General features: G+C 43.8%; 1 protein-coding gene across 1 annotated transcript in view; it reads right to left on the bottom strand.

The window, feature by feature from the left end:
• Positions 1-25,092, bottom strand: part of CNN1 (calponin 1) — a 131,505-nt gene that overhangs the window by 31,798 nt on the left and 74,615 nt on the right. Inside the window, exon 2 of the mRNA XM_069231917.1 lies at positions 3,392-3,513. Within this exon, the coding sequence (XP_069088018.1) occupies positions 3,392-3,513 (122 nt within the window). The remainder of the gene's footprint in view (positions 1-3,391; positions 3,514-25,092) is intronic.

Here is a 25,092-nt window from a genome sequence, read left to right as displayed (position 1 = left end):
CTGGAAGAGTTTGCGAAATAAGTGGCCTGTGAGAATTAACTAAATTCTGAACACCTGACAAACTTTGTTGAACTCTCGCCTATTAGCAAAACGCCAACCTCAGAGAGAGTTTACTGAAACCCAGTCACATAGTTTATTTAACACTTCACTTTCGAGAGCCTACTAAGTACTCAACTTCCAAGGGATTTAACTGAATACGCAACTTCAGAGAGAGTTTATAGAACAGCAGACGTGAGGGAGTTTACAGCACACCCGACTTCTGTCAGAGCTTACTGAACTCCCGAATTCTGGGAGAGTTTATAGAAAGCCCAACCTGAGAACTTTTAATGAACACCTGGCTTTGACTTTACTGAATACTGAGCCTCTAAGAGTGTACTGATCATCCAACTCCTGCGAGTTTGCTAAGTGCCTCATTTCTGTGAGTTTATTGAGCACCTAATCTCCGTGGATTTTCTGAACACTCGACCTAACCGAGTTTACTGAAGGCCCATCATGTGAGAGTTTATTAAAACCCGACATCTGAGAGTTTATGAACACCCGAACTGATAGAGTTGACTGAAAGCCGACAAATGATAGTTTTCTACATACCCGACATCTTAGAGTTTTTAACACCCAAACTCAGAGAGCTCAGTGAGCACCTGACTAAATCTGGTAAAAATGGATGCACATACTCAGTAAGGTACAGAGAAACGCTGCCTAGGACCTTCTCTTAAGAAACAAGCATTGCAAAGCCAATAGGCCTCGCCTTTGCAAGAGCTATTGGCTTTGCTAATGTGTTTTAGCCATGTTGTACACCAGCGTGGCTGATGTTCAGCATGACCAAAAGTTAGTGGCATAGGGAGAATGTCATAGAGTGTCGTAGAGTGGAATGGTGAAGAGTGGAGCTGAGTGTTGTAGAGGGGAGTGGCAGATACTTCCGTGCATTGAAGTGGCATACTGTGGAGTCACATAGAGTGGCATACACTAGAGTGGCATAGAGTAGAGTGAACTGGTGTAGAGTGCATTGGTGTGGAGTGTTGCAGAGTATAGTGGCATAGAGTGCAGTGGCATTGAATTCTGCGGTGTACAATGCATTGTCATAGAATGCAGTGGCATAGATTAGAGTGGTGCAGAATGGAGTGGTGCAGAGTGGAGTGGAGCTGAGTAGAGTGGCGCAGTTGTGTAGAGTAAAGTCGATTGCCATGGAGTGTAGTGGTGTAGAGTAGCATAGAGTGGTGCAGAGTAGCGTATAGTGCCATAGAGTTTAGTTGAGGAGAGTGCAGTGTTGCAGAGTGTCAGAGTGCAGTGGTGTAGAGTGGAGTAGAGTGGCGTAGAGAGCAGTGGCATAGAGTGAAGTGATGCAGAGTAGACTGCAGTGGTATAGAGTGGAGCAAAAGAGGGCAGTTATATAGAGTGCATTGACATAGAGTGCAGTGGTTTAGAGTGGAGTGGTGCAGAGTGCAGTAGAGTGGTATAGAGTGCAGTGGCGTAGAGTTGATTGTTTCAGAGTAGAGTGAAGTGGCATATAATGGAGTGGTGCAGGGTAGAGTGCAGGTGCATAGAGTGGCATAGAGTGTAATGACATAGAGTAAAGTGGTGCAGAGTGCAGTGGCATAGAGTACAGTGGTTCAGAGTATGTTACAGAGGCGTACGGTGGATTGGTGTAGAGTGTATGGGCATAGGTTGAAGTGTTGCAGCGTGGTGTAGAGTACACCGGTGTAGAGTGGAGTTGTGCAGAGTAGATTGGTGTGTCCTAGACTGGAGTGATTCTGAGTGCCATGGCAAAGAGTGCAGTGGTGAAGAGTACAGAGGCAACGAGTGCATTGGCATAGAGTAGAGTGGTACAGGGTAGAGAAGAAAGTTGTAGCGTGAATAGCATTAAGTGGCGTAGAGTGCAGTGGCATAGAGTGGAGTGGTGCAGAGTAGAGTGCAGTGGCATAGGGTGGAGAATTCATGGTGTGGCAGCACACAGCCATGACAGACAAGGCATTTGCAATTGAAATGACTATTACATTTGCACAAACAAAAGGTTTTACTAATAAAACTATATAGTGCACAGATGAAAATGTGTGGCAATTGCATCACCTAAATTAATGATTCACTTTTATTATACTAAAGTATTTGTTTCCAATACACTTCAGAAATAACAACAAATGTGCTTCATTTGTGTGTTCAAAATTCTGATATATTAGAAAAAAATACCTACGCAGTTGACTTAAATGTCGGTGCTAGAAAAAATCTCTTACCTACCTCCACTATCCAGCAAGATTGTCTTGGCGCATAAATCCTTTCACTTTGAAATCAGAGAAAGAAAAGTAAGCAAGCTCCCTTGTGTCTGACATTTGACCTCAGTGTTTGAATGCACAGCAAATATGATGAGATAAGAACAAGATTTAAAGGTCTATTAATAGTAAGTGAGATCTTGGAAGAATACAGAAAACAAGGTTTAGGCAACTGAAGGGACACACTTAACCTGGAGAGCCTAAGGCAAATAAAGCTAGCAAATGGAAAGCCAGAAAGTGTGAGTTACAAACCACAAAGCCAGTGGTAATCAGCGAGCGGAATGCATTCCTAGGTCAAATTTCTGAAAGTCCCCAAGATGCCTTTAGCAAACCAGACAGCTGTGCTGTCTGGTAGGCTGTGGCCTTAAAAGGCTAGCATACAGCCTAGTAATAACACTGAAAGGAAAAAGCAGCCTTTTCACCTTGAATGAAGTAGTTACCTCTTTCCAGAGCAGCGCACAATACCCTAAGGTGTGTCCTGCCATATAGGGAATCAAATGGAAATGCTGCATAGTGTTCGAACTTCCTGCCCCTTTCTTCTCCTGCCTAGAATGCACACTTATACCTAACTGCCCCTACGTATTCCACATAAAGGCACAACATAGTGTAGAAGACATAGAGGTAAAAGTTTTCTTAGACAGAGAAAGAGATTTGAGAGTGTCTAAAAATGACAGCCCCCTCCCTTCAGCTCAGTGTCTGCCATGACAGGTTAATGGTGAACAGCAAGGTTGCAGTGGGGAGCCAAAACGTGTCATTGCCGGTTGGTACAGGAAAGTGAATTGACTGGTGGTCTTAGACTGCAGACGTAGTGGCCTCACTGGTGGTAGAGAAAGCAAGGAGAAAGTGGGGCAAAGTGTAAAGTGGTCGGGTGAAGTGTAACTATCAAGACAAAGGCTACATATTGATGCTTGGAGAATTATAGATTGGTATTGGAGCAACATTGCGGTAATAAGGTAAAGGTGAAATATTAAGGTGAAGGGGATATATGTTTCTAATGAGGAGGTGCTGGGGCAAAGTAGAGGAATTAAATTGAGAAAGGGATGTGAAAACCATGGGGTGGCATTGAGGTGACAGTAATTGACAAGCCCTCAATCACAGCAGAAACCTCAAAATATGTAGTCAATACTCACTGGCAGAGGATAGCACCATCCCTGAGGGCCTCCATGAAGTTTGCCCCGATGTTGCGCCCCGTCATATCTTCAATCCACTGTCTCAGCTCCTGCTCCTTCTGGGGGTCGTATTTCTGTGCTAGCTGTGATAGATGGGAAAGGAAAAGGACATGCTTGAGCACACACAATTCTTGTGGCTAGAGTGCTGCAGAAGACAGAAACGATGGGTCTGACCCAAAAGTTTGCTTTAGTGACTTATTTAACAGCAACTGTATTATTTTGAACCAACATTTTGTACAAAAGAACATTTTGCTATGTTGGTCAAAAATCAGTTGTGCTGGTAAACATTTTCCAGAAAGCTGTGAGGTTAAGAGATAGGGATCCTGGACACCAGTTTATGGGAGAATGAAGTGACGAGTCCAACAACTATTTTACATAATATACATACATATATATATATATATACACTTCAGATTATCCTAGGCTATGAGTGAAGAGGAAGAGGCGGCCTTAACGTATTCCTGATTGGTAAAGTATTTTTCAGAATGGCCTTAAAAGAAGGAATGGTGGGAATGGCCTTGAGCGGTAGGCTAAAAGTGTTTCAGTGGGGAGAGGGCCTAGCAAGTATAGTAGAATTGGGATTGTGGGCTAAGGGCTGGGGTAAGAATGTTGTGGATTGCTTTGCAGACTACTTACTGCAAGGAGCTTAAAATGGGCAGTGCTGTTGGCTGAGCGTCAGCTAACACTTAGACCCTTTGCGGAGGTTGTTTTCTGGAGATGCAGAGGCAAGAGTACTCCTTGTGAAACTGATAACTTTTTGAGGCCATCGAGGAAGGTGGTGGAGTAGTCCAGCCTGGTCATAGTGAATGCTTTTAAAATGTTTTTAGTAGTACTGATTGGAAGGTAGGAGTGTCTTTTTATATTAAAGAGTTGTTCTCATGCGAGTTTATCTGTGTTGGAAATGAGTCCAGCCTCATCTAGTAATGAAACAGTAAAACCCAAAATTTGTGCCAGTGGAGGGGGGAGGATGTTATGTAGGATAGCGAGGAAAAGGGTTGAAAGATGGAGGGCGATGAAGACACAAAAGAATTGCATCTCAGTTTTAGGGGCACTGAGCTTGCGAGACTGCAAGGCCATCAACAGTCCGTTTGCTGTACAACAGATGGAAATCTGAGTGCAAAACTGAGCTGTGAGGAAAGGACAAATAACGAATATTTGGGCGTCCTCATCATGTAAATGGTAGGAAAAGCAGAACAAGGAAATGATCACCCCCAAGATGGATGGATGTCGAGAGAATAGTAGATAACCAGAGACAAAGCTTTTTTATGAGGAACACCTACAAGGAGGGCAGTAGGCAGGATGGCCATCTCACTCCGTGGCTTATGTTTGTCAGACTAATACATTCTTGGTTTTGAAGCCCTGGTTTTTGCTTCCATTGAACTAATTAGGCCGACACACCTAATAATGATTTGGAGGTGAAAGTTCAGAAGTGGAAAGACTACAGGTGATGAGATGTGGTGAGGTAGTCATGGACTGATGAGAGTACCAAACCACAAGCACAGTCTCTGCAGCAGCAAGGGAGGTGAGTATGCTGAGCAGGACCTGACAAGTGTGAGGGTTGAAAGCAACCTAAAGACAAAGAAGAATGAGAATGAAAGTCAATTGTCTTCAATGCGTTGTGGATTTGATTGTGCGAGTGAGCATTGTCTCAGTGGCGTGGGCAGCAATGAATCCTGAGTGAGGGTGGGTAAGTAGATCATTAGTAAACAGGTACGGAGTGAGCCTGATGTTGACTATATTTTTCTGAAGGCAGCTGGGGTAATGCATTAATTGGAGGGAGGGTCAGTTGTTGACATTTTTCAGAAGAGGCAGTGCAGTTGTGGATTTAAAGTAGTGCCGACAGATGTTGGTGAGAAGTAAAAGGCTGTATGACAAGGAGAATGAGGTGACAGAGCTAGAAAGGTGAACCTGAAATTGAACGGCTAAGGAAACTTGTCTTGAAAATGATGGACTACCAAATCTAACCATGGCAGTATTATCCTTCCAGATAATGTGATGACTTCACGTTTTTGGCATGGGATTTGTATTCCTTCTTTTCCAAGTTTACCAGGACTCAGTAGAGAGCTGAAGCTTCTTCTAAATTGATATGTGCTCTAAAGTTAGGCTGTCACCCCGACTTTCCTGACACCCAAAACAGCTCTTTATAACACCCACCCACACATCAGGTATAATCCCCACTCCCATCTCTCCCTCTGCCATTACACAGTATTCAGGTCTCCTGCGGATTCCCCACTTTCTCTTCTTCTTTATTACATAGTCATCAGTTCTTCACCCTGCTCAAGCCTCTCTCCTTCTCCATCGAAACCTTACTTGCTTTTTCCTCATTCCTCCATCTCCCTCTGCCTCCCAATCAAGCACAAATATTTTCTTTTCACTCCTCCACGTCAGATTCTTCATTCCCGCTGTACTCCCGTCTGGACTTTCCCTTACTCCCCATAACCACTCTCTCCTGCCTTGTGTCATGCCCAGCAATTCTGCCCCTCGCTCTACCCCCTCTGACCAACCCCTTCTTCCCATTACACAACAATCAGGGCTATCCTCCATCACCACATCAGTCTTCCTTCTCCCGTCATCACACCCACCAGCCCACCCCATCTTTCCCTGCCACATACACTAGCTTTTCTTTCTTTCCCTTCAGTTCCCCTCCACCATTACATACATACACCACCTCTTAATATTTCTCACCTTTCCTTCCCCACCACACACATCATCTCAGATTTTCCTCTGTTCCCTAGCAGAGGCCAGTTTTCCTTTTCCCTCCTTGTCTTCTCGTTCCCGGACTATGCTGCAGTGTCAGACACATGATTTGTCACTGGAATGCACTGACCCGTCCTGAAGTGTGTAATGTTTTAGCTGCAGCCAGAAACTCTGAGCCTGCTCGCCAGATTTGCTATAAAAGGGCAGGCTGGGAGACTTGAAGCAGCTATTGTTTATGGGCTAGAGAGCCGGGTATTTCACTTCGCACTCTCGTTGGGCGACTTCAGTGCGGACATCACTGTTAGTCCCAGGAGTCTTCTATGCCAAAGAGGTCTTCTTAAATATTCAGTGTTTAATTTAAGCAGGTGGTTGCCTGTGGGTCCCACGACGATTGTTTTTGGGCACCGGCACTTATTTATCCTCATTGGCCATTTCCCAAGAGCAAGAGAGGGAAAAATCAAAGGGGAAAGAAGGAGAAAGTAAAAGACGGAAAATCCATCGCAAAGATGGAAAGCAGAGATCTGGAGGAGCGACATAAAGTGGCAGGGAGGGTTTGGTGATTGATTAAAGAGACATGGGTGGATTCCACACAATGTAGGCTTGTATTCAGTGTAGCCACAGCTTCTGAGCAGAGCTTCGAGGACCGGCACTTATTCTTTGTCAAATTAAGCACTGGCTTTTATTAATTTCTTGCCAGAATTGGGACTGAACAACTGATTACTAAACTGCACTTTGTAGTATGTTTTGTAGTAGTACAAAACATAGTACAAAATGCAGTTCTCGTATAGGCATAGAGTTTTACGACTCTGCAAGCCCCTGTACTTATGTGTGCAGCATTCTACTCCCCGACTATGGAGTGTCCATTTGTGGAGAACTCCACTCACATAAGTGTAGGGAGTGCGGAGTCATAACACTCAGCACCTAGGCCCATATTTATGGGAGGTTTGCTTCGCCGTAGCGCCATTTATTTTGGTACTAAAGCAGCGCAAACCTAACTCCATATTTATACTTTGACACTAGACCCGTCCAGCATTGGAGTTAGCGCCATTTCTAGGGAGCGCCAACCCACCTTGCGTCAATGAGATGCAAGGTAGGTGTTCCCTTCTTAAAAATGACGCTAGCCCCCCAGTGCCATATTTAACTTTCAGTACAGGAACGACGCAGAGGTGGGAGGTGGACCTAAATAATGGCGCTAAGCCCTCATAGCGCCATTATTTAATGTCTGGTCAGACCAGGTGTTAAAGAACAGGTGGACACATTCCCACGGAGATGAGAAGTCATATTGCAGTACCTGACAATATTCCAATGTAAAGCAGTTGCTCAGGGTGAAATGCAAAAGGATATGGAAGGCAGTATTGTTAAAATAGCTTCTAGAACAAAGCTTGAGACTTCATCTGACACACATAAACATAAATATTATAGGTGTGGAAACTATGGACATATATTCAGTAGTCCAAATCGTTATGCTAAAATTGGAACATGCCGTAAGTGCAGTCTAAAAGGCCATTATGCTAAGGTTTGTAAATTGACTGAAAGGGTACGAGCTGTGGAGAATGTGACAGAGGGACTACAAACTGTAGTCCTTAATGTGAAGATCAACAGTGGTGACAAAGATACGGATGTGGTGATGATGCCTGAGTGTGAGATTGGTGGAAAGAAGTTTGTGGTACTGGCAGACTGTGGGTCTCCCTTCATGTCGTTGGAAATATTATGCAGGATGACAAGTTTGCAAATTAAGAAGTAGAGGTAACTCCCTCCTGGCTTCAATCCTGTTAGTTACAGTGGCACACATTGGTGTTTTGGGATATGTGGTCATGAGAATAGGATTCAAAGATAGAGAGGATATTGGAAAATTCTATGTGGCAAAAAGGGGAGATAATCTGCTTGGATGGAGACACCAAGGTGATATGGGCATAATTCTCAATCCCAATGCTCCTAAAGCTTGTGATCAGGTCATGCTGGTTGATAATTGCGATGGGGGAGAATATGTTTCCCAGAGGTATTTAAAGATGACTTGGGACTACTTAAAAATTTTGAACACTACATTGATCTTAAGAAGTGTGAAAATTCTTGTGTGCACAAGGTAGGCAAGGTTCCCAAGATGATGCATGAGCCACTAAAGAAGGAGTTAGACAGGTTATTTGAAATCAAGATAATTAAAGGGATCAAGTAATTTCAGTGGGTGGCACTGATAGTTCTAGCACCCAAGGATGGGAGAAGTTCATCAGAATGTGTGTGGACCTGCAGGATTTCAATAAATTGATTTTGGTGGACAGTCAACTACATCTAAATATTTCAGAAACCATTACTGTGCTGGAGGGTGCAAAAATGTTTAGTGTCTTGAACCTCTGACCAGCATACAACACTTAACTTCTTTTATAACACCCCTAGGGGTATATCAGTTTGTAAGGACGCCTTTTGGGCTAGCCGCGGCCTGTTTTCATATAATTATGAAAATGGTCTTAGGAGAGACATCAAACATTCTGTTTTTTCATGATGACATCCTTATTTATGGTAAGGACCTTAGTTAACATGATGATACATTAAGAAAGGTTTTGAGGGGTGTGGCCTAGCACTGCTCCAGGATGGCAGTGTTCTGAGCGAGTTCTGCCGGCCAAAGCACTTATCCGGCCTGCCGTCCCGATCCGATCTATATTATTGACCGGCTGGTGGGCTAAATATGTAGACCAGCACCCCTACCTGTGGCAGAGACAGCCATTTCCCATTGAGATGCCCAATGTGCAGGCCCTGGAGGAAGGCTACCCGGGTTGGGTCTGCGCTACTGGATTGTATTGGAGGCCTAGAGACCTGCAGAGGCCCTGGTTGCAGCACGAGGGATGGACAGCGGGCGCCATTGGCTGGATGCTGAGTGTTCTGATGGCCTTGGAGGATCCTTAGGGGTGCAGTGCTTGACTGGGGATGGCCGCGATAGTGCACAGCACCTTTGGACGTCAAAGGTTGGGCTGCGGCCTTTCACAATGTGGCCTTCAGGCCTGCCGCAGCAATAGGAACAAGGCTCTCCCCTGTCTTTGAGGGAGAACGGACTCCACAATGAACGCGCCCACCATAACAACATATCTGGCAAGATTACATAGGAAAGGAGGTGTGTGCTGCATGTTCATATTGTCCTGACTGCCTTTAATAACTGCATGATGCCTGGGTTTTGCCACTTCTTGTGCAACATGAAATATACTGCTCTTGCCTGTCCACAGGGCACTGTCAACTAGCACGCATGCCAGAGAGACTCCAGCTGCACCACAGTAATCTTATTATTGTCCTTTCTAATATCCTAACTTGGCACGGCTATATCCCTGGCTATTACAACTTACGTGCAGCGCTGCAGATGCCAAGCAACAGTGCCTCACCTTTGAAGCTAGGAAAACATCGCACTTCATAGCACCGCCAAACCCTTTGCCCCCAAAAGGGGGGGCAGAAGGGGACTCCTCCCCCCGACGAAGACCTCAAATCCATACTGCTAGCGATGCACACCAGTCTTACTGCTATTGATGGTAAGCTTTACTCTCTTACTAGGCACTTGGACGATATGACAAGCAGAATACACGCACATCAGACTTGCCTAAATGATGCAGAACAGCGCATCTCGGGCATTGATGATGTACGATTTCAACAAGAGAAATTACTGGGGGAGGTGAAACTGGAACTGCGCAAAATCCATCTCAAGAACGAGGATCTGGAAACCAGATCCAGGAGGAATAATGTACGCATTTTAGGCCTTCCAGAGTCAATGTCGATGGGACGCACTAAAGACCATATTAAAATCCTGCTCCTCAAACTCTTTAGCGCCAAGAAATTCTCTCAGAAATTTATTATGGTAAGAGCAAATAGGTATTTAGCTCCTCTGCCAATTCCAAGTGCCTCTCCCTGGCCCATCATTGCAAGATTTTTTAACTATAGAGACAGAGATCAAGTACTTCACCTGGCATGAGAAAAGTGAGGAGGAATGCAGTTACAGTTCTTTCCTGATATTACGCAAGCTGTGCAGGATGCTCATTCGAAATTCCAGCCTGTTAAAAAAGAAGCTGCAGGTACACGGCATAACGTACACTATGCTTTATCCTACATGGCTGCGATTCATCTGGAATCTCAAACCTAAGATCTTTGCAGACTCATCTGAAGCGCTTACTTTTCTACAGAAACAACCTCTGCAAAGAAACTCAGCATCCCAACTATCTCGTGTGAATGATGCCTCGTCCTTGGACGAGGAGGAATAGTTGATCTTCAGATTTCCAAAGAACACTTGAGTGACACCAGAACTGAGATGCATGCCTTCTGAGAGACACTATGCTTCTCAGCTAATTTTCCTGATTTATAGCCCGGACTCACACAATAACCATTCCTTATTATGACAGACTGCAAAGGCCCGTTGGTTGAACTAAGCTGTTGACATGTATTGAGGACTACCTCACAAGTACTTTGAAGTGCAAATTGGTTTGCTGGTCATCTAAATGCTATCAGTGCTCTCACCAGCTCCGGCCTATGGGACTGCTGTCTGTTGAACTACTTGATATTTTCATCAGTTTTTTTTTTTTTTCTATCGAATATTCTATTCACAGTTAATGTGGGATTCACTGGGAGATTGGGTCGCAGTATGGGGGGAAAGGTGAGGTTTGCTTTATTGCTATGTTGGTGATTGGTGGTGACAACTAGTTGAGCACATAGACACATGTTTTTTCACTATTGACATTTATGATTCTAGATGAGCGATGAACTTACAAATGAGAGGCAACCACTGAAGATCCTCACTTGGCAGTCCAGGGACTAAATTACCCACGCAAACGTCGCCAGGTTCTGGCCTATATTGAGTGCCACAATGCAGATATCATCTACTTGCAAGAAACACATTTACCACCAGGGATGGGAGTCAAAGTCAAAGGCCTTTCAGAGTCAAAGGGCCTATATCAGCACTTTGTCTCATACTCATCCTACGCTAGGGGAGTGGCTATCATTATTCGTAAGCAGGTACTTTTCGGACTTACCCATACACTGGCAGGCCAGGATGGAAGGTATTTAATCATTCAAGGTCTTTTGGGTGTCCCGCAAGTGACTCTGCTTAATACATATGGTCCTAATGTGGAAGGCCCAAACTTTTTTTACACAGGCCTTAAACAATGTCTATCTGTAGATCCTGGGACCATTATTTGGGGTAGTGACCACAACTTAGTGTTAAATGTAGACCTGGACTGTACCAGTCACTATGAGAGATACCTGACAAAGGCTCGTACTGCATTCTTAGACCTCATAACACAGTTTGATATGTTGGATCTCTGGCGCGAATTACACTGCGCGACATGGGAATACACGTCCATTCTTCGGTGCACAACACTTCTTCGTGCCTTGAATTTTTGGTGGGCTCCCGCGAGGTGTTGGGATGGGCCTGGGATAGGATACACCTATCTAGAACCTTATTGGATCACTCCCCAGTAATCTTATTGCTTAACTTGCCAAACCCATGGGTACACAAACCGCTTTGGAGACTCCAACCCAAAATGTTGCTAGATGCAGAGTTTAAGGAAGAAATTTTCTCTGCAATTTGGTCCTACTTTTCTTTAAACATAGGCTATGTCACTAAAATGGTGACAGTATGGGAGGCCTTTAAAGCTGTCTTTTGGGGTGACTGTATTGCCAAAGGGCATGTTATCCTTAAAACTATCAAAGGGAGGTTTGCCAAATTGGAGCGAGAACTTTGCCCCCTTGAGCTTCGACATGATGAGACCAGCGATCGAGGTATATTAGACCCCATGAAAATCCTTCCAATGGAATTTAGAGATGAGGCTGACAGAGAAGTGAAATTCCTAAGCAAATATGTGCAGGCTAGAAAGTATGGGGAGGGTGACAGATCAGGGCACACTCTTGCTATGCTTCTTAAACCATGGCGATCTGCTAATCATATTCATGCTATCCACACTCCAGATAGGCACTCTCACCATATCCCTGAAAACATAATGAGGAGATTTTGACACCTTTTACCAGAAACTACACACCCACTTTACACAGGGCACACCAGAAGAGGCGGACACTTATTTTCAGTGAGACACGTTGGCATGGGTAGATCAGGCACACCGGGAGGCTCTTTGCAGACCTCTAACGGTTGAAGAGATTAAACAGACTATATCACAAATGGGAAAGCACCTAGGGTGATGGCCTCCCAGCAGAATTCTATAAGACCTATGCCGACGAGCTGGCACTGATACTACTTAAGGTCTACTTGAAAGCACTCCAGAAAGGCATACTTTCACAAACGCTGTAGGAATCCATCATAATTACACTTGTTAAGCCAGATAAACCATCAAAAAGAAGTGACTCTTACCTCCCCCTTTCTTTAATAAACGTTTATAGTAAGATACTGGCTAAGCTGCTGGATAAGCAGTTGTTGCCTCTGATGCCCAATTTAATACATCCAGATCAGCTGGGTTTTATACCGGGCCGCTCAACAGCAGATAATTTTCACTCTCTGTTTGCCCTCACTCATCAATTAGACCCTGCACTGCCGGTAATTGTAACATTCTTAGATGCCGCTAAGGCATTTAACACCATCGAGTGGACGTTTTTGCTGTCAGTGCTCACTAGAACGGGTTGGGCAAATCCTTTGTAAAATGGATGCAGGTGCTCTACACAGATCCAGCAGTAAGACTAAGTTTAAATGGCGGTTTGTCTGAGCCCTTTGCAGTTGATAGGGGGACGCAACAAGGCTGTCCACTGTAGCCCCTGCTTTTTGTCCTCACCATTGAACCCATGGCATGTGCCCTGCATGAGTTCCATCATAAATGAGTGGTAAACATAGGGTTCCGATTATACTTTAGTATCCATGGACGCTGATGACGCCCTGTTGGTGATTAGAGATCCAAGTGTCAATTTAAACCCCATTATTCAGGGGATAATCCAGTTTGGCCGGTGGTCTGGTCTCCAGATTAACTGTCCTCCCTTACAGCTGTCACCACCAAACCCAGCACCCCCTTTCAATTACAATGGCAAACTGACCCCGTGTGCTATTTTGGCGTACGTTATCACACAGATATTCCTACTTTAATAAGAGAAAACTCTGAAGTTTATTTGGAAACACTACGACAAGTATTGACAGTTGGATAACCCTGCCACTCTCGCTGGCTGCAGAGTGGCTTTAATAAAGATGATTATCCCCCCAAATTACTATATCTGTTCCAGAACATTCCAGTCCCCGTAAATAAAGCTTTTTTCACTCAGCTCGTTCCCTCAAGATCAGGCTGGCGTGGGCGGGCAAGCAACCTCGTATTGACTGGCAGATTCTCCAACTTCTGTACCACAAGGGAGGTTTTTCAGCCCCTAACTTCGAGCTTTACTGTTTAGTAGCACAGATACAGTATATACACCAATGGTTCCACAACAGCAGACACGCTCCTCACATGGTTATCACAAAGGGCTTGATGGATCCGATCCCTCTAACGCCTGTCCCCTTCACACACCTTCCTAGACCAACCAAGGACATGCATACCATGCACTGCATTGTTTGGGCTAGGGGCCGACTGGCTGCTAAGTGCAGTGTCACTATGATTTATTCTAAACATATAACCATCAGGTATTATCACGAGCTTCAGCTGGGCGACACCTCAGGAATCTTAGAGTCACTGCAGAAGAGACATCTTTTTACACTAGGAGACTTATTTAATGCTAACACATTTAAAACTTATCAAGAGTATATTGGGGATGTTCAAGCCAAAATGGGAGATGTCCTTGCTTACGATAAACTTGCTCATGATGCTAAAAGTCTCTTTCATACGTCCCCAATGAACCTCCTGAATGGTCCCTTTGACCATTCCCCTCACTAATCCACAATCTTCTAAACATATCTGCACTGTACAGTGCGGCTACGGAGCACTGTGTTCCAGACCTTCAGAAGGTTTGCTTGGCATGGGAGGGTGACCTGCGGCAGGATATAACGGATGCACAGTGGGATTTTTGTTGCCTGCAGACTAATAAGGTATCCTCCAAGAGCAGGTTCTGTTTAATCCATTACAAATATCTACACAGAATATACCTCTCCCCCATGGACATTGCTTGACTCTACTTGGATGTTGATACTTACTGTACCAGATGTGGGGTGCCAGAGATGACTTTTACACACTTGGTGTGGACGTGCCCTGAGGCTGCTACGTTCTGGGTTCATATCCTTACTGCATTAAATAACATATCCAAACAAGAATTTCATCTCACCCCCATGATAGCACCTTTGGGGTACGTTAAAGAGATCACCAAAAAGTACTGGAGACTCATTGCTCTTGCTTTCTCACTGGGTAAACGAGTGTCGATGAGATGGCAGAGCAGACTCACTCCGAAGTTCAGTGACTGGTTGAAAGATATGACACTCAGCGAGGCAAGGGGAGGGGTGTATGCGGAAACACAGCCACCAAAGGCACACCCTCAAGACTTTTGGGAACCATTCCAAACATACTTTCGAAGGTTGCACCCAGATTAGCTAGTACTACTATCTGTATAGATATACTTGGTTGGTCCTGCGTTGTGGAAGGGTGGGTTTTCCGGATATTTGACCAAATGATGTACTATGTTTTTGTTGTACTTTTGACTATAATAATACACTGGTATTCCCTGTGCATTTTATGGTACTTATTAGCTATTACTATATATGTCTATGTCGGAGAGCACAATATTGTTCCACCGCAACAATCTATACCCTATTGTACTATTATATTTTGTTGCTTTTATTTTACCCACTATTGCTGTTACCAATTGTACGTTGCTTTTCAATAAACTAAATAAACTGAAAAAGAAGGGTATTGAAGAAAATAGCAGACAAAGGTCAAACAGTGAAAAAACAGAAATGCGTAATAGGAGTAACATTGGTCACCTATTTGGGTCATGCCATCTCAGGTGAGGGCATCAAGCCTAAACTAGAGTTAGCTGATAGCATAGTGTGGGCTCTCACACCAAGTGGTAGGAAACTTGTAAGATCTTTCCTAGGACTCACAGAATTTTATTCTAAGTTGATAAAAGGTTTGCGAGTGTTGTGGAGCCCATCACAATTCTTTTAAAGAAGCCAGTTCTGTTTGCATGGTCAGGTGTTTAAGGCAGTGAAAATGAAACATGGGAATCAGCAAAATGCTTACCTTTGGTCACTTGACACAAACAAAATCCTAACCACAGATGCCAGCCTTAAGGGGCTGGGTGCTGCCCTTACCCAAGTAGTTGATGGTGAGGAGAAAGTAGTTGCTTTTGCCTCAAGCACACTAAACCAGGTAGAGGAGCGCTATTCTTGCACTGAAAGGGAAGCCCTAGCCATAGTTTGGACGGTATGCCACTTTAAGTTTTATCTATGGGGTATTCCTTTCTTAGTACATACAGGTCGATGCTCTTTGGTGTACATTTTCTCGTGCAACCACAGTGAAAGACTCACTCCCGGCTCAACCAGTGGAGCAAAGAATTGGAGGAATTCAACTCCTAAATGCAGTACCTTCCAGGGTTGGTGAATAAAGCAGCAGACTGCTTATTACGTTTTCCAGTGGAGGGCAAATGCATTGAAGTCAGTAGTGATCTGAACTGTGTGAACTGGATTAAGGAACCAGCCATTACAAGGGATGAGTTCCTGAAGGGTGGCAAGGAGGATGAGTTGTTTCCTGTAATCAAGATTTATATAGTTACAAGGCATTGGATCCAGACTTGAAACCATTTTAATCTGTAAGGAGCAAACTCACACTCTACCAAGATGGTCTTAAATAGGGGGGATGGGGTGGGGAGAGAGTCATTCCTCCCAAAAGCTTAATATCCAAGGTGATTAGTTTGGGTCATGAGGGACATCTCGGAAGAAATCCAACCAAGGCCCTGGTAAGGAAAAGTTACTGGTGGTCAGGTACGGATAGACAGCTGGAGAGTGCAGTTAAAGAATGCTTCTTGTGTGTTTCTAATGACAAAACCAGGATCACCAACCCAGTTCCCATGTCACCTGTTGCTATACCTAATGAGCCCTGGACCAAGTTGGGTTTTGATATAATGGGCCCATGTGAGTTGTTGCCACCTACAGAAAGGTTTGTGTTGTTGGTGGTAGACTACACCACGAGAAGGGTGTCTACCAAGTGTATGAGTACAGAATGTGCCAGAACAGTGTTGGATTTTCTCAAATATGAGTTTGTGAGTGAAGGAGTGCCCAAATATCTAGTGACAGATAATAGGTTACAGTTTAACTCAAGGGAATTTTTGCATGATTTTGGTATTACCCATCAAAAGACAGCTCTCTGTGCGCCACATGCCAGCAGCCTTGCAGAACACATGAACAGAGTTGTAAAGGCCTGTGTACAAAGAGCTATAGAGACCAGAATTGCACTCAAATGGGCACTGAGAGAAATGTGGTGAGCACATCACACTAGCCCTAACTGTGTGACTCATAGTTCCCTTTTTGAGTAATTATGAGCAAGGTGGTCGTTTCTAAGTTGAACCTAGGGTATTTGCCACCCAGGAGAACCATAGGCTTGAAAAAAGAAGAAACAGGCTACAAAATAGAAGTTACCAGCAAAAGTATAAAGTGAGATATGACAATAAAAATCTAGTTAAACTCTAATTACTACTCAAGGTTAAAATAACTGGGGGGGGATAGCACAATTCAAATTCAAGAGAGTTATTATTTTATTAATCTCTGCATAGATTTACCAACGAATGAATTATTGGTTTAAGATTTAATAGAACATACCACCGAAGTAGCTCAGACATATTACCATTTATACTCTCAAAACCTTGCTCTTATTGTTAATTATAGTACTAGAGATAAGAAAATGCAACTCTAAGGTAGCATGGGGCTTAACTTTTGTAAGACAATTATTTCCTGGTCTAACTGTACATATTAGGCTTATTAAACATTCAACAGCTACGCCTCTGATCTAAGCAGATATTGAGATATGTTTAAGGCATGTAGCGACTAGAGGCCAAGTAACGAGTTAATCATTGGACTTCTTGCACTAGTTAAACTTACAATATTGGCAGAAATAGAACACAAAACAAAGAATTCAGAACATAGTATTATGAATATTTGTTATGTTGATTTCGAATAATCCTTCAAAGTCCAAAATGAGTTAGAAATAAAAACAAACATAAGGACACAGTGACATTCTTGAAATAAAAGTTCAGGAAAAGATTAGCAGACTGAGAATTGTTCTCCACAAATTTAGTAACAGGGGTCAAATGACAGCTAACATGTCCAAAACACATGCAAAAATGATTATCAAAATAAATAGCTATATGGAAAATGACCCAAGATGACAGACATATATAGGGTTTATTTGTTAAATGTTTTAGCAACAAGACTTTGTGAAAGGCAGAGATTTACATTAGCAAACTTGCGTGCTAGGTTTAATGATCTTAGTAGTAACCTGTGGGAAGATGGTAGTTGCAGGTGAGGCCCATGGGCATTTATTTTTCCGTGTCAGATTGTGGCCCAGAACAAGAAAGAGAAAGCCTCAAAAGATTGAAAGAAGGAGAAAGATCGAAAAACAGTATCAAAGTAGGAAGGTAGGGATACAAAAGATCCCAAGAGATTGAGCTAAGCAGACAGGGAATGTTTATTGCTGGATGATAGGGGAATGAGGTTGAATCAAGTCCAAACAGCCTTGGATTCAGTACACTTGACATTCAGTAGCATCATCTGCAGTCTTCTGAGCAAAACTTTTGGCCCAGCACATAAGACATGGGTTTACAAAGGGTCCAATTCACATAATCAGACTGTTTACAACTACAAAATGACTTTTTGATATATATCAAACACAAATTGCGATTCAGTAACGCATTACCGAATCACAATTTAGGTTTGTGACAAATACCAAATCAATGTTTGGAAAGGGCATGTTTAAGGCGTCCCTTCTAAATAGCGATTCGGAGCAGGGTTTATTAATGTTCTGCGACTGAATTCTAGTCATAACATTTTAATATTTTACAGACTCCACAAAAATAATTGGAACCCATTTACAAATGGGAAGAGATCCCCAAGAGACCAGTTCCCCTTTGTGAATTTTTGACAAAAACATTTTTAAGAGTAGGCAGTGCTCTCATGGATCCCTGCTTAGTCTTAAAAATATTTATTGAACATTTTTTATAAAAATATGTAGATTAAGAAAAACAAAAATTGCTTTATTTAAAAGCAGACACAGTAGTCTGCTTACCCAGCAGACCACTATCCCTGTGATGACAGTGAATCTTAGTGGGTTACAGTTCGTGTCCTTCCTCAATAATATTCATCAGGTCGGTCGGATTGCACCCACTACGATTCAGTATTTTTCAAACCGACCTATTAGAATATAGGTCTGTTCAGAAAATACCATACTGGTCGCAAACTACCACCAGTACTTTCCGACCATTGTTTAGTACTTGTGGCCTTTAGTCTTTTACAAACTAAGCACTGGGTTTGACTCACTGCCACAAGTATAGAAACTGATAACATATTTGAAGAGTTGAATGGAGTTTTCTCTGGAAGAAACTTTTTAACCGTAGTCAAAAACTTGTCTGAAATACCAGGAGCACAGGCATGGTCAAAGATGTCATCTACAATATGAGGCACAAAGCATGGATATCCACTATGCTCACCTGTGTTTGCTTATTTTATTGAACATTTGTCAAGCTTGTTTTATTTTCATCAGTTTAGAACTACTCTGTCGGCTGCTGATCTATGAAAGTTTTAATTGCGAATATATAATTTTCTTTTCATTGATATCCGGAGTTTCTTGTCTATGTGGATGTAAAATCCAGAAGGAAAGTGGTTCTTCAATTGAATGTATTACATAAGAGAGCTACTGTAATCAAAGGAATACTAGTACGTTACAGGTGGGAAGATCGTTTTAATGTGTATTAAAAACAAAAAGATGCAATAACCAAATTAAATACATTTTATTAAAGTACGGCACGGAGACGGGTCTGGTGACACAGATCAGGGTGATGCTTCGTGGATGAATACAGACCCATCTGAAACATGCTTACTGGGATTGATTCCATGATTGTGTTCCAAGAAACACAAAATAAAAATAAATGTGCATATTTAGCGTTCTTGTTGGTGAAACACAGGCTTGCCATACACAGGAAGGCACACAGAGCACCACGGTTGTCAGCATGGGAACTGTCGTGATGCCCTGGACTGCAGCCGAAATAGCAACCCTACGAGTAATACTCACTAAAACCAAAAACGGTGCCTCCGTTGAGACCTCGGAGACAGTACTGCTGGAATTCCCCCCAAAATTAGACATGCCATCCGGAGCCATCACGCCTTGCCAGTATAACGTTGTACTCTGATAGTAAGGCAACTACACATCAACACAAAGTGCCACCTTCTTCTGAAAGACGGCAGATCCCCTTGTACCACTCCCCCCATCATCTCCTACACACACACACTTGAGACAAACCAGCGTGCTGTGACTAAGATGTTTTGCCTACCACAGCCCCTTCGCACGACTGGGAAAGATGGCAATTTATTGGCCCCAAAAATGCTTTTGGAAATACACTGCTCTATCCACAGCTGTACTAATAATTATGTTAAATAATACTAAGGTATCACTTGTGATGTAATGATCCCTACATTTCGGGAAAGGGGGTGGGGGGCACACAGGCGCTTCCTGACACCTGTGAGGGCAATAATTAGAGGAAAGCACTCTGGGTTGGTAGGAGAAGGTGCTCCTCGTGCACTGGTGCTAATCAGCGCTCTTCACGCGCTCCATAATGGCAAGGGGCACTCCCCTTGTGCCCAGCTGAAGAAAACAGCACCAGAGCGACATGCAGAGGATACAAAGGGGCACACCACCCAGCCCCTGGAGACAGCTGTGGGGACACAAGGTTGCAGGACCCAAGCAGGCAGGCCAGCACAAGGGTTTCAGAAGCAGTGGAAGTCTCTCTCAGTGACCTAGCAGGTCATAGGTCAGCACAACAGCAGACCAGTCCCCAAGGCAGTTCCTGACAAGTCTTTACAGCATCTAGTGTCCAGTCATTGTCCATCGGTGTCTAATATTGTGGGGGTAGCCCTGTGTACTTATACTTATTTTGTGCATCTTCCACAAAGGGGGCTGAGGGGGTTCCAACCAGTGCTAACCAGTTCCAAGAATGTACCCTTCCCCCTCCGGCACTGGCTCCAGACATTAGTAGGTGGTAAACGAGCCCTTTGTGTGAGGCCAGGGCACAGCCTTTACAGATGCATGTGTGCCCACCTAGACCTCTCCTAGCCCAGGAAGACCATTCAGTACGTAGATGCACCCTTGTGACACCTCCACTCCCTGTGTACAGGCTGTCTGAGAGGCAGGCATAAAAGCCTAGCTGTCACTCTTCCCCAGACGTGGATTGGATTCGAGCTGCAAAATACCAGTCATAAGCACAGAGAAATGCTCACTTTCTAAAAGTGGGATTCTATAATGGTAATAAAAATCCACCTTCACCAGTAAGCAGCATTTCTACTACCATTCCATCCATACTAAACATGCTTACGCCACCCCTCGTAGACCGGACAATACCACTTAGACATACGTAGGGGCATTTCCAATGCAATCCTATAAGAGGAGCAGCATTCACAGTAGTGAGAATTTAAATAGGCTGTTTTTTCACTACTAGTACATGTAGTACATAAAGATATATGTCCCCTTTTTACATACACAATACCCTGCCCAGAGGACTTGCTAGGGCTTACCTTAGGAGTGACTTATATGTAGTAAAAAGCGGAGTTCTAGGCCTGGCAATTAAATTTAGATGCCCGGTCCCTGTGGCAGTAAACTGCGCATGCAGGCCCTGTGGAGGCAGGCCTGCGATAGGTTTGAACGGCTACTTCTGTGGGTGGCACAAGCTGCGCTGCAGTCCCACTGTAGCATTTAATTTACAGGCCCTGGGTATAAGGGACAATAACCCTGTACAAGGGACTTACAGGTGAATTAAATGTGCCAATCAGGTGTAAGCCAATCATACCAAGTTTAGAAGGCAGAGCACATGCACGTTAGTACTGATCAGCAGTGATAAAGCACTCAGAGTCCAGAAGCCAACAAAAAGAGGTAAAAAAAATAGGAGGAAAGCAAAATAGTTTGGGGATGACCCTGTAAAAAGGGCCACGTCCAACAGGCATTCAGTGGCTTATAAATTAATTCATTTTGACTCTCAGTAAAATTACAGTATCACACTTTCAGTATCACACAATAGGAATGTCCTAATTTAGTAAACGACATATACTAGTCTATGTAATGTACATTATGAAATATACTCTGAATGTACATTATTCACCATTCTCATTTTTGTGATAAACGCAGGCCACTGGAATTATGCAGCAGAGAAGGGCCAAATTACGTGGCAGGATTGTGTAAATTATGCCGCAAGAAAATTATGCAGTGCAATGCGTCACTTTTCATGATAGTAATGCATAATGTTGTCATTTTTACATGTGCTAACACCGTCTGGGCATGTGTCCCAGTTTAATACTCAAATGTAGCAATAAGCAACCAGAAAGCTTACCAGTCACGCCTTGTAAAGGGCCTTCCACTGGCCTGCAAAATGCAGCCCTGTGTTTTCAGTAACTTTTGAGCCGTTTGAACTAGGAACAACTTTTTTAAAATCTGCAGATTATGAAGCAGTTGGTGGATTGTGTGGCAAATGCGGCAAATCCATAATTACGTGAAAAGCGCCAGGGCTGCACAAACACATAATTTCAGGGGCCATGAATAGGCCTTGTTAGCCTGGGTCATATTATTTTCACCTGTATAGTGATTGTAATGCGCAATGTCTGAAGAGTAACGCAAGAATGTCTCTAGATAGTTGTGCTGTGCTAAGGCGGGCCCTTGAATATGCCCTTTGCACTGTAGTAATACCAGCGAGTCATTATTTATTAGTACCCTTAATTGATTCAAGTAACATGATTTTAGAGCCGCATTTGTTTTCACTGGCATCGCCACAAATGTCTGTCTAACTATATACATCCACCCATTTTGTTAGAGCAAATATGCTCAAATAGATGTGATCATAACTGGATAAAAGGCACAAGATGTGTTCTGCCTGTAGACAAACCAGAGTTTACTCTTAGCTGTGTTGTAAAAAACAAAGATCAGTTTGTTACCACTAACCGAATATGCACTAGCATTAGTAGACAGGACAGTGTGTGATTCATTGCTCCGCCTGTGATAAGATGGCCATGCGTGTTTAGTGGCAGAAGCCCACTGTGTTCTCCGCCATTCGTCCTGTCCTTCGAGTAGTGACGTAAATGTACATTACGTTGTTTGTCTCGTTTAGTGGTAGGAAATGTTTCTGGTATGTTTATTTGGGCACAAACACGGAGATAGGTTTTATTGATAGAGGTATACATAGATACACATGTTGGCATGGGTGGTCAGAGTGTAGGTGTGATTCCTTACTTTGCCAATCCTATGTGTACCTGCGTGCTTAGAAGGCCGGCGACACCCCCTGCAAGCCTCCCAGCTCCCTAAACTCTACCATATATAGCCCGCACAGTGGACCTCATACAGAACTGGAAATCTGTCCATATATGGTGCACGGCGAGGCGCAGAACCAGCCAGGACGGTGGCCCAGGGCTTTCAGAGTGGGGAGGACCTGGCACTCTCACTGCAAGCCCTGGCAATGCCAGCCAGGCGGTGTGCCAAGGGTATCCGAGGCGGTGGGCCAGAGGGATCCCAGGTCAGAAATGCAGTTGTTTGACGGAGAATATTCTGCTTTTAGGCAGATAAGTAATACGGGCCAGGTTACGCAGCCTGGACCGATAGCGGAAGCGGAACTGCAGCCCCTGGCAACAGAGAGGACGGAGAACAGACATCTGCAGCTCAGGTATCAATACTCTGCTTAAAGGGGATGTAGGACAGACATCTGCTGCTCAGGTATCAGTACTCTGCTTAGATGGGATGTAGGACAGACATCTGCAGCTCAGGTATCAGTAGTCTGCATAAAGGGGATGAAGGACAGACATCTGCATCCCAGGTATCTGTACTCTGCTTAGAGGGGATGTAGGACAGTCATCTGCATCTCAGGTATCAGTACTCGGCTTAAAGGGGATGAAGGACAGACATCTGCAGCCCAGGTATCTGTACTCTGCTTAGAGGGGATGTAGGACAGACATCTGCAGCTCAGGTATCAGTACTCTGCTTAAAGAGGATGTAGGACAGATACCTGCAGCTCGGCTATCACTACTCCTGCGACTTAAAGAGGAGGTAGGACAGCCAACACCTTCTCAGGTAACAGTACTGCTTAAAGGGTGGCAGTACTCTTGCTGCTTAGAAAGGAGGTAGAACGGACATCTGCAGCTCAGGTAACTAACTAATACTGCTTAAAGAGGAGATAGGCCAGACATCTGCAGCTCGGGTATCAGTACTCTGCTTAAAGAGGAGATAGGCCAGACATCTACAGCTCGGGTATCAGTACTCTGCTTAAAGAGGATGCCTGAAATCTGCAGATTTTCCCCAGTTCTTTGAGGTATGGCACCATTCATAGTGGAGTCTCCTGCGCGACCCTGCGGGCTCACCTGATAAATCTATTGGTTCTAACCCAGGACTCGAGCGATATCCTTGTTGCGGATAGTAGCCGGCTCACCCCCTTACTCCCATAAATGTAGTTGTGAAAGGGACGCCCGTGGAATTGGATTCGCTCCAACGCCTAGGTGGGGTAGTCCCCTGTGGCATGGCTCCAGTCATTGATGACAAGGAGGTGAGCCACCCAGTAATAGGTCTGACCATCAGGAAGGGCAATAACCCCAATATACCGATTCCTTTGTAGTGTTCTAAGGGCTATTCTAGGCAACCATCATCCCATAGCAACTTCCTGAGCTCCTCATCAGTCCTCATGAAGAGCTCCTCCAGGATGTTGTAGTATGTGTTCTGGGTGGCATATAGGTATTTCAGGAGTGTGGTCATCTTAAACATGGCCGCTCTTCCCAGTATTGTTAGCACTCGTTTCCTTCAACGCTCTGCATCTGCCCGGAATGCTGACTAGTTTGAGAAGGCTCTGGTCCAGAGCTCTCTGTCAATTGGGAGTCACATATATTCCCAAGTATTAGAAACTGTCCTGGTCTATGCGTAGTCCCCAGGGGAGCACCGAGGGGTGTTTTTCCCAATTGTTGAAGTGCCCCAATGATTCAAGCAAATTCTACATGTTCGTCAAATTTGGTGCCATTTGCTGTGGACAGTGCTGAAGTATTTCACTTTTTGTGTGAACTGTGCAGGCCATTATTTAAATTTGCTGCACAAAAAATCCTTTTAAGATATGAAACTTCTGATCAGTGTTCACCTAAATTTAGATGTACCAATGCATGAGAATTCCTGAATCTAGTCAAGTCTAGTCTAGTGGACTTTGGGCACAAAAGGCTAATGTTTTAGACAAAATAAGATTACAAAAAATCTATTCTGTCTGAATATCAGACACACGTATATTTGGTTTACGCAGAACAGTCAGTGCTTAATTTGAACCAATTTTTTTTTCAGGCAGGGCTCACCAGTAGTCATTTTTGAGCATCTGCACTTATTTTTCCTCAACAAATTATTCATAGCAAGAGGAGAAAAACACAAAAGAAGAAAAGAAGATAAAGGGAAAAGGCAGGGATGAAATATAACCTGCAAAAGTGAGATAAAAAAGGCAGGGAGTGTCTGATGGTGGATTAAAGTGGCATGAGTATAAATACAGACTACAAAGCCTTGACATCCCGACCTTCAATTGCAGTGACCATGTGTTTCTAAGCAAAACTTACTTTCAGCACTTACTTTTACAAATGTAATACTGATAACAGTGAAGTGAGTGTTGCTTTGTTTGTGTACCCTTGGTACATATAAAGCATTAATACTCAAAGAATGCCCCTTCCTTGACTTTTACATATGGCCCCCTGGTCAACAGCAGCACTGGGCTGCTGTTTACTCAACTCTAACAATAAAAAGATGTTAAGTTTAAAGGCAAGTGTTTATTTAAAGGTTAATTGTGTGATAGAAAGGAAGTAACTAGGGAGTCCTGCTCCGTTTAACTTTAGG

The sequence above is a fragment of the Pleurodeles waltl genome, chromosome 4_2 (assembly GCF_031143425.1).
Source record: "Pleurodeles waltl isolate 20211129_DDA chromosome 4_2, aPleWal1.hap1.20221129, whole genome shotgun sequence".
Taxonomy (NCBI): domain Eukaryota; kingdom Metazoa; phylum Chordata; class Amphibia; order Caudata; family Salamandridae; genus Pleurodeles; species Pleurodeles waltl.
The sequence above is the reverse complement of the archived record's forward strand: the minus strand, read 5'-3'. Positions and strand labels throughout refer to the sequence as shown.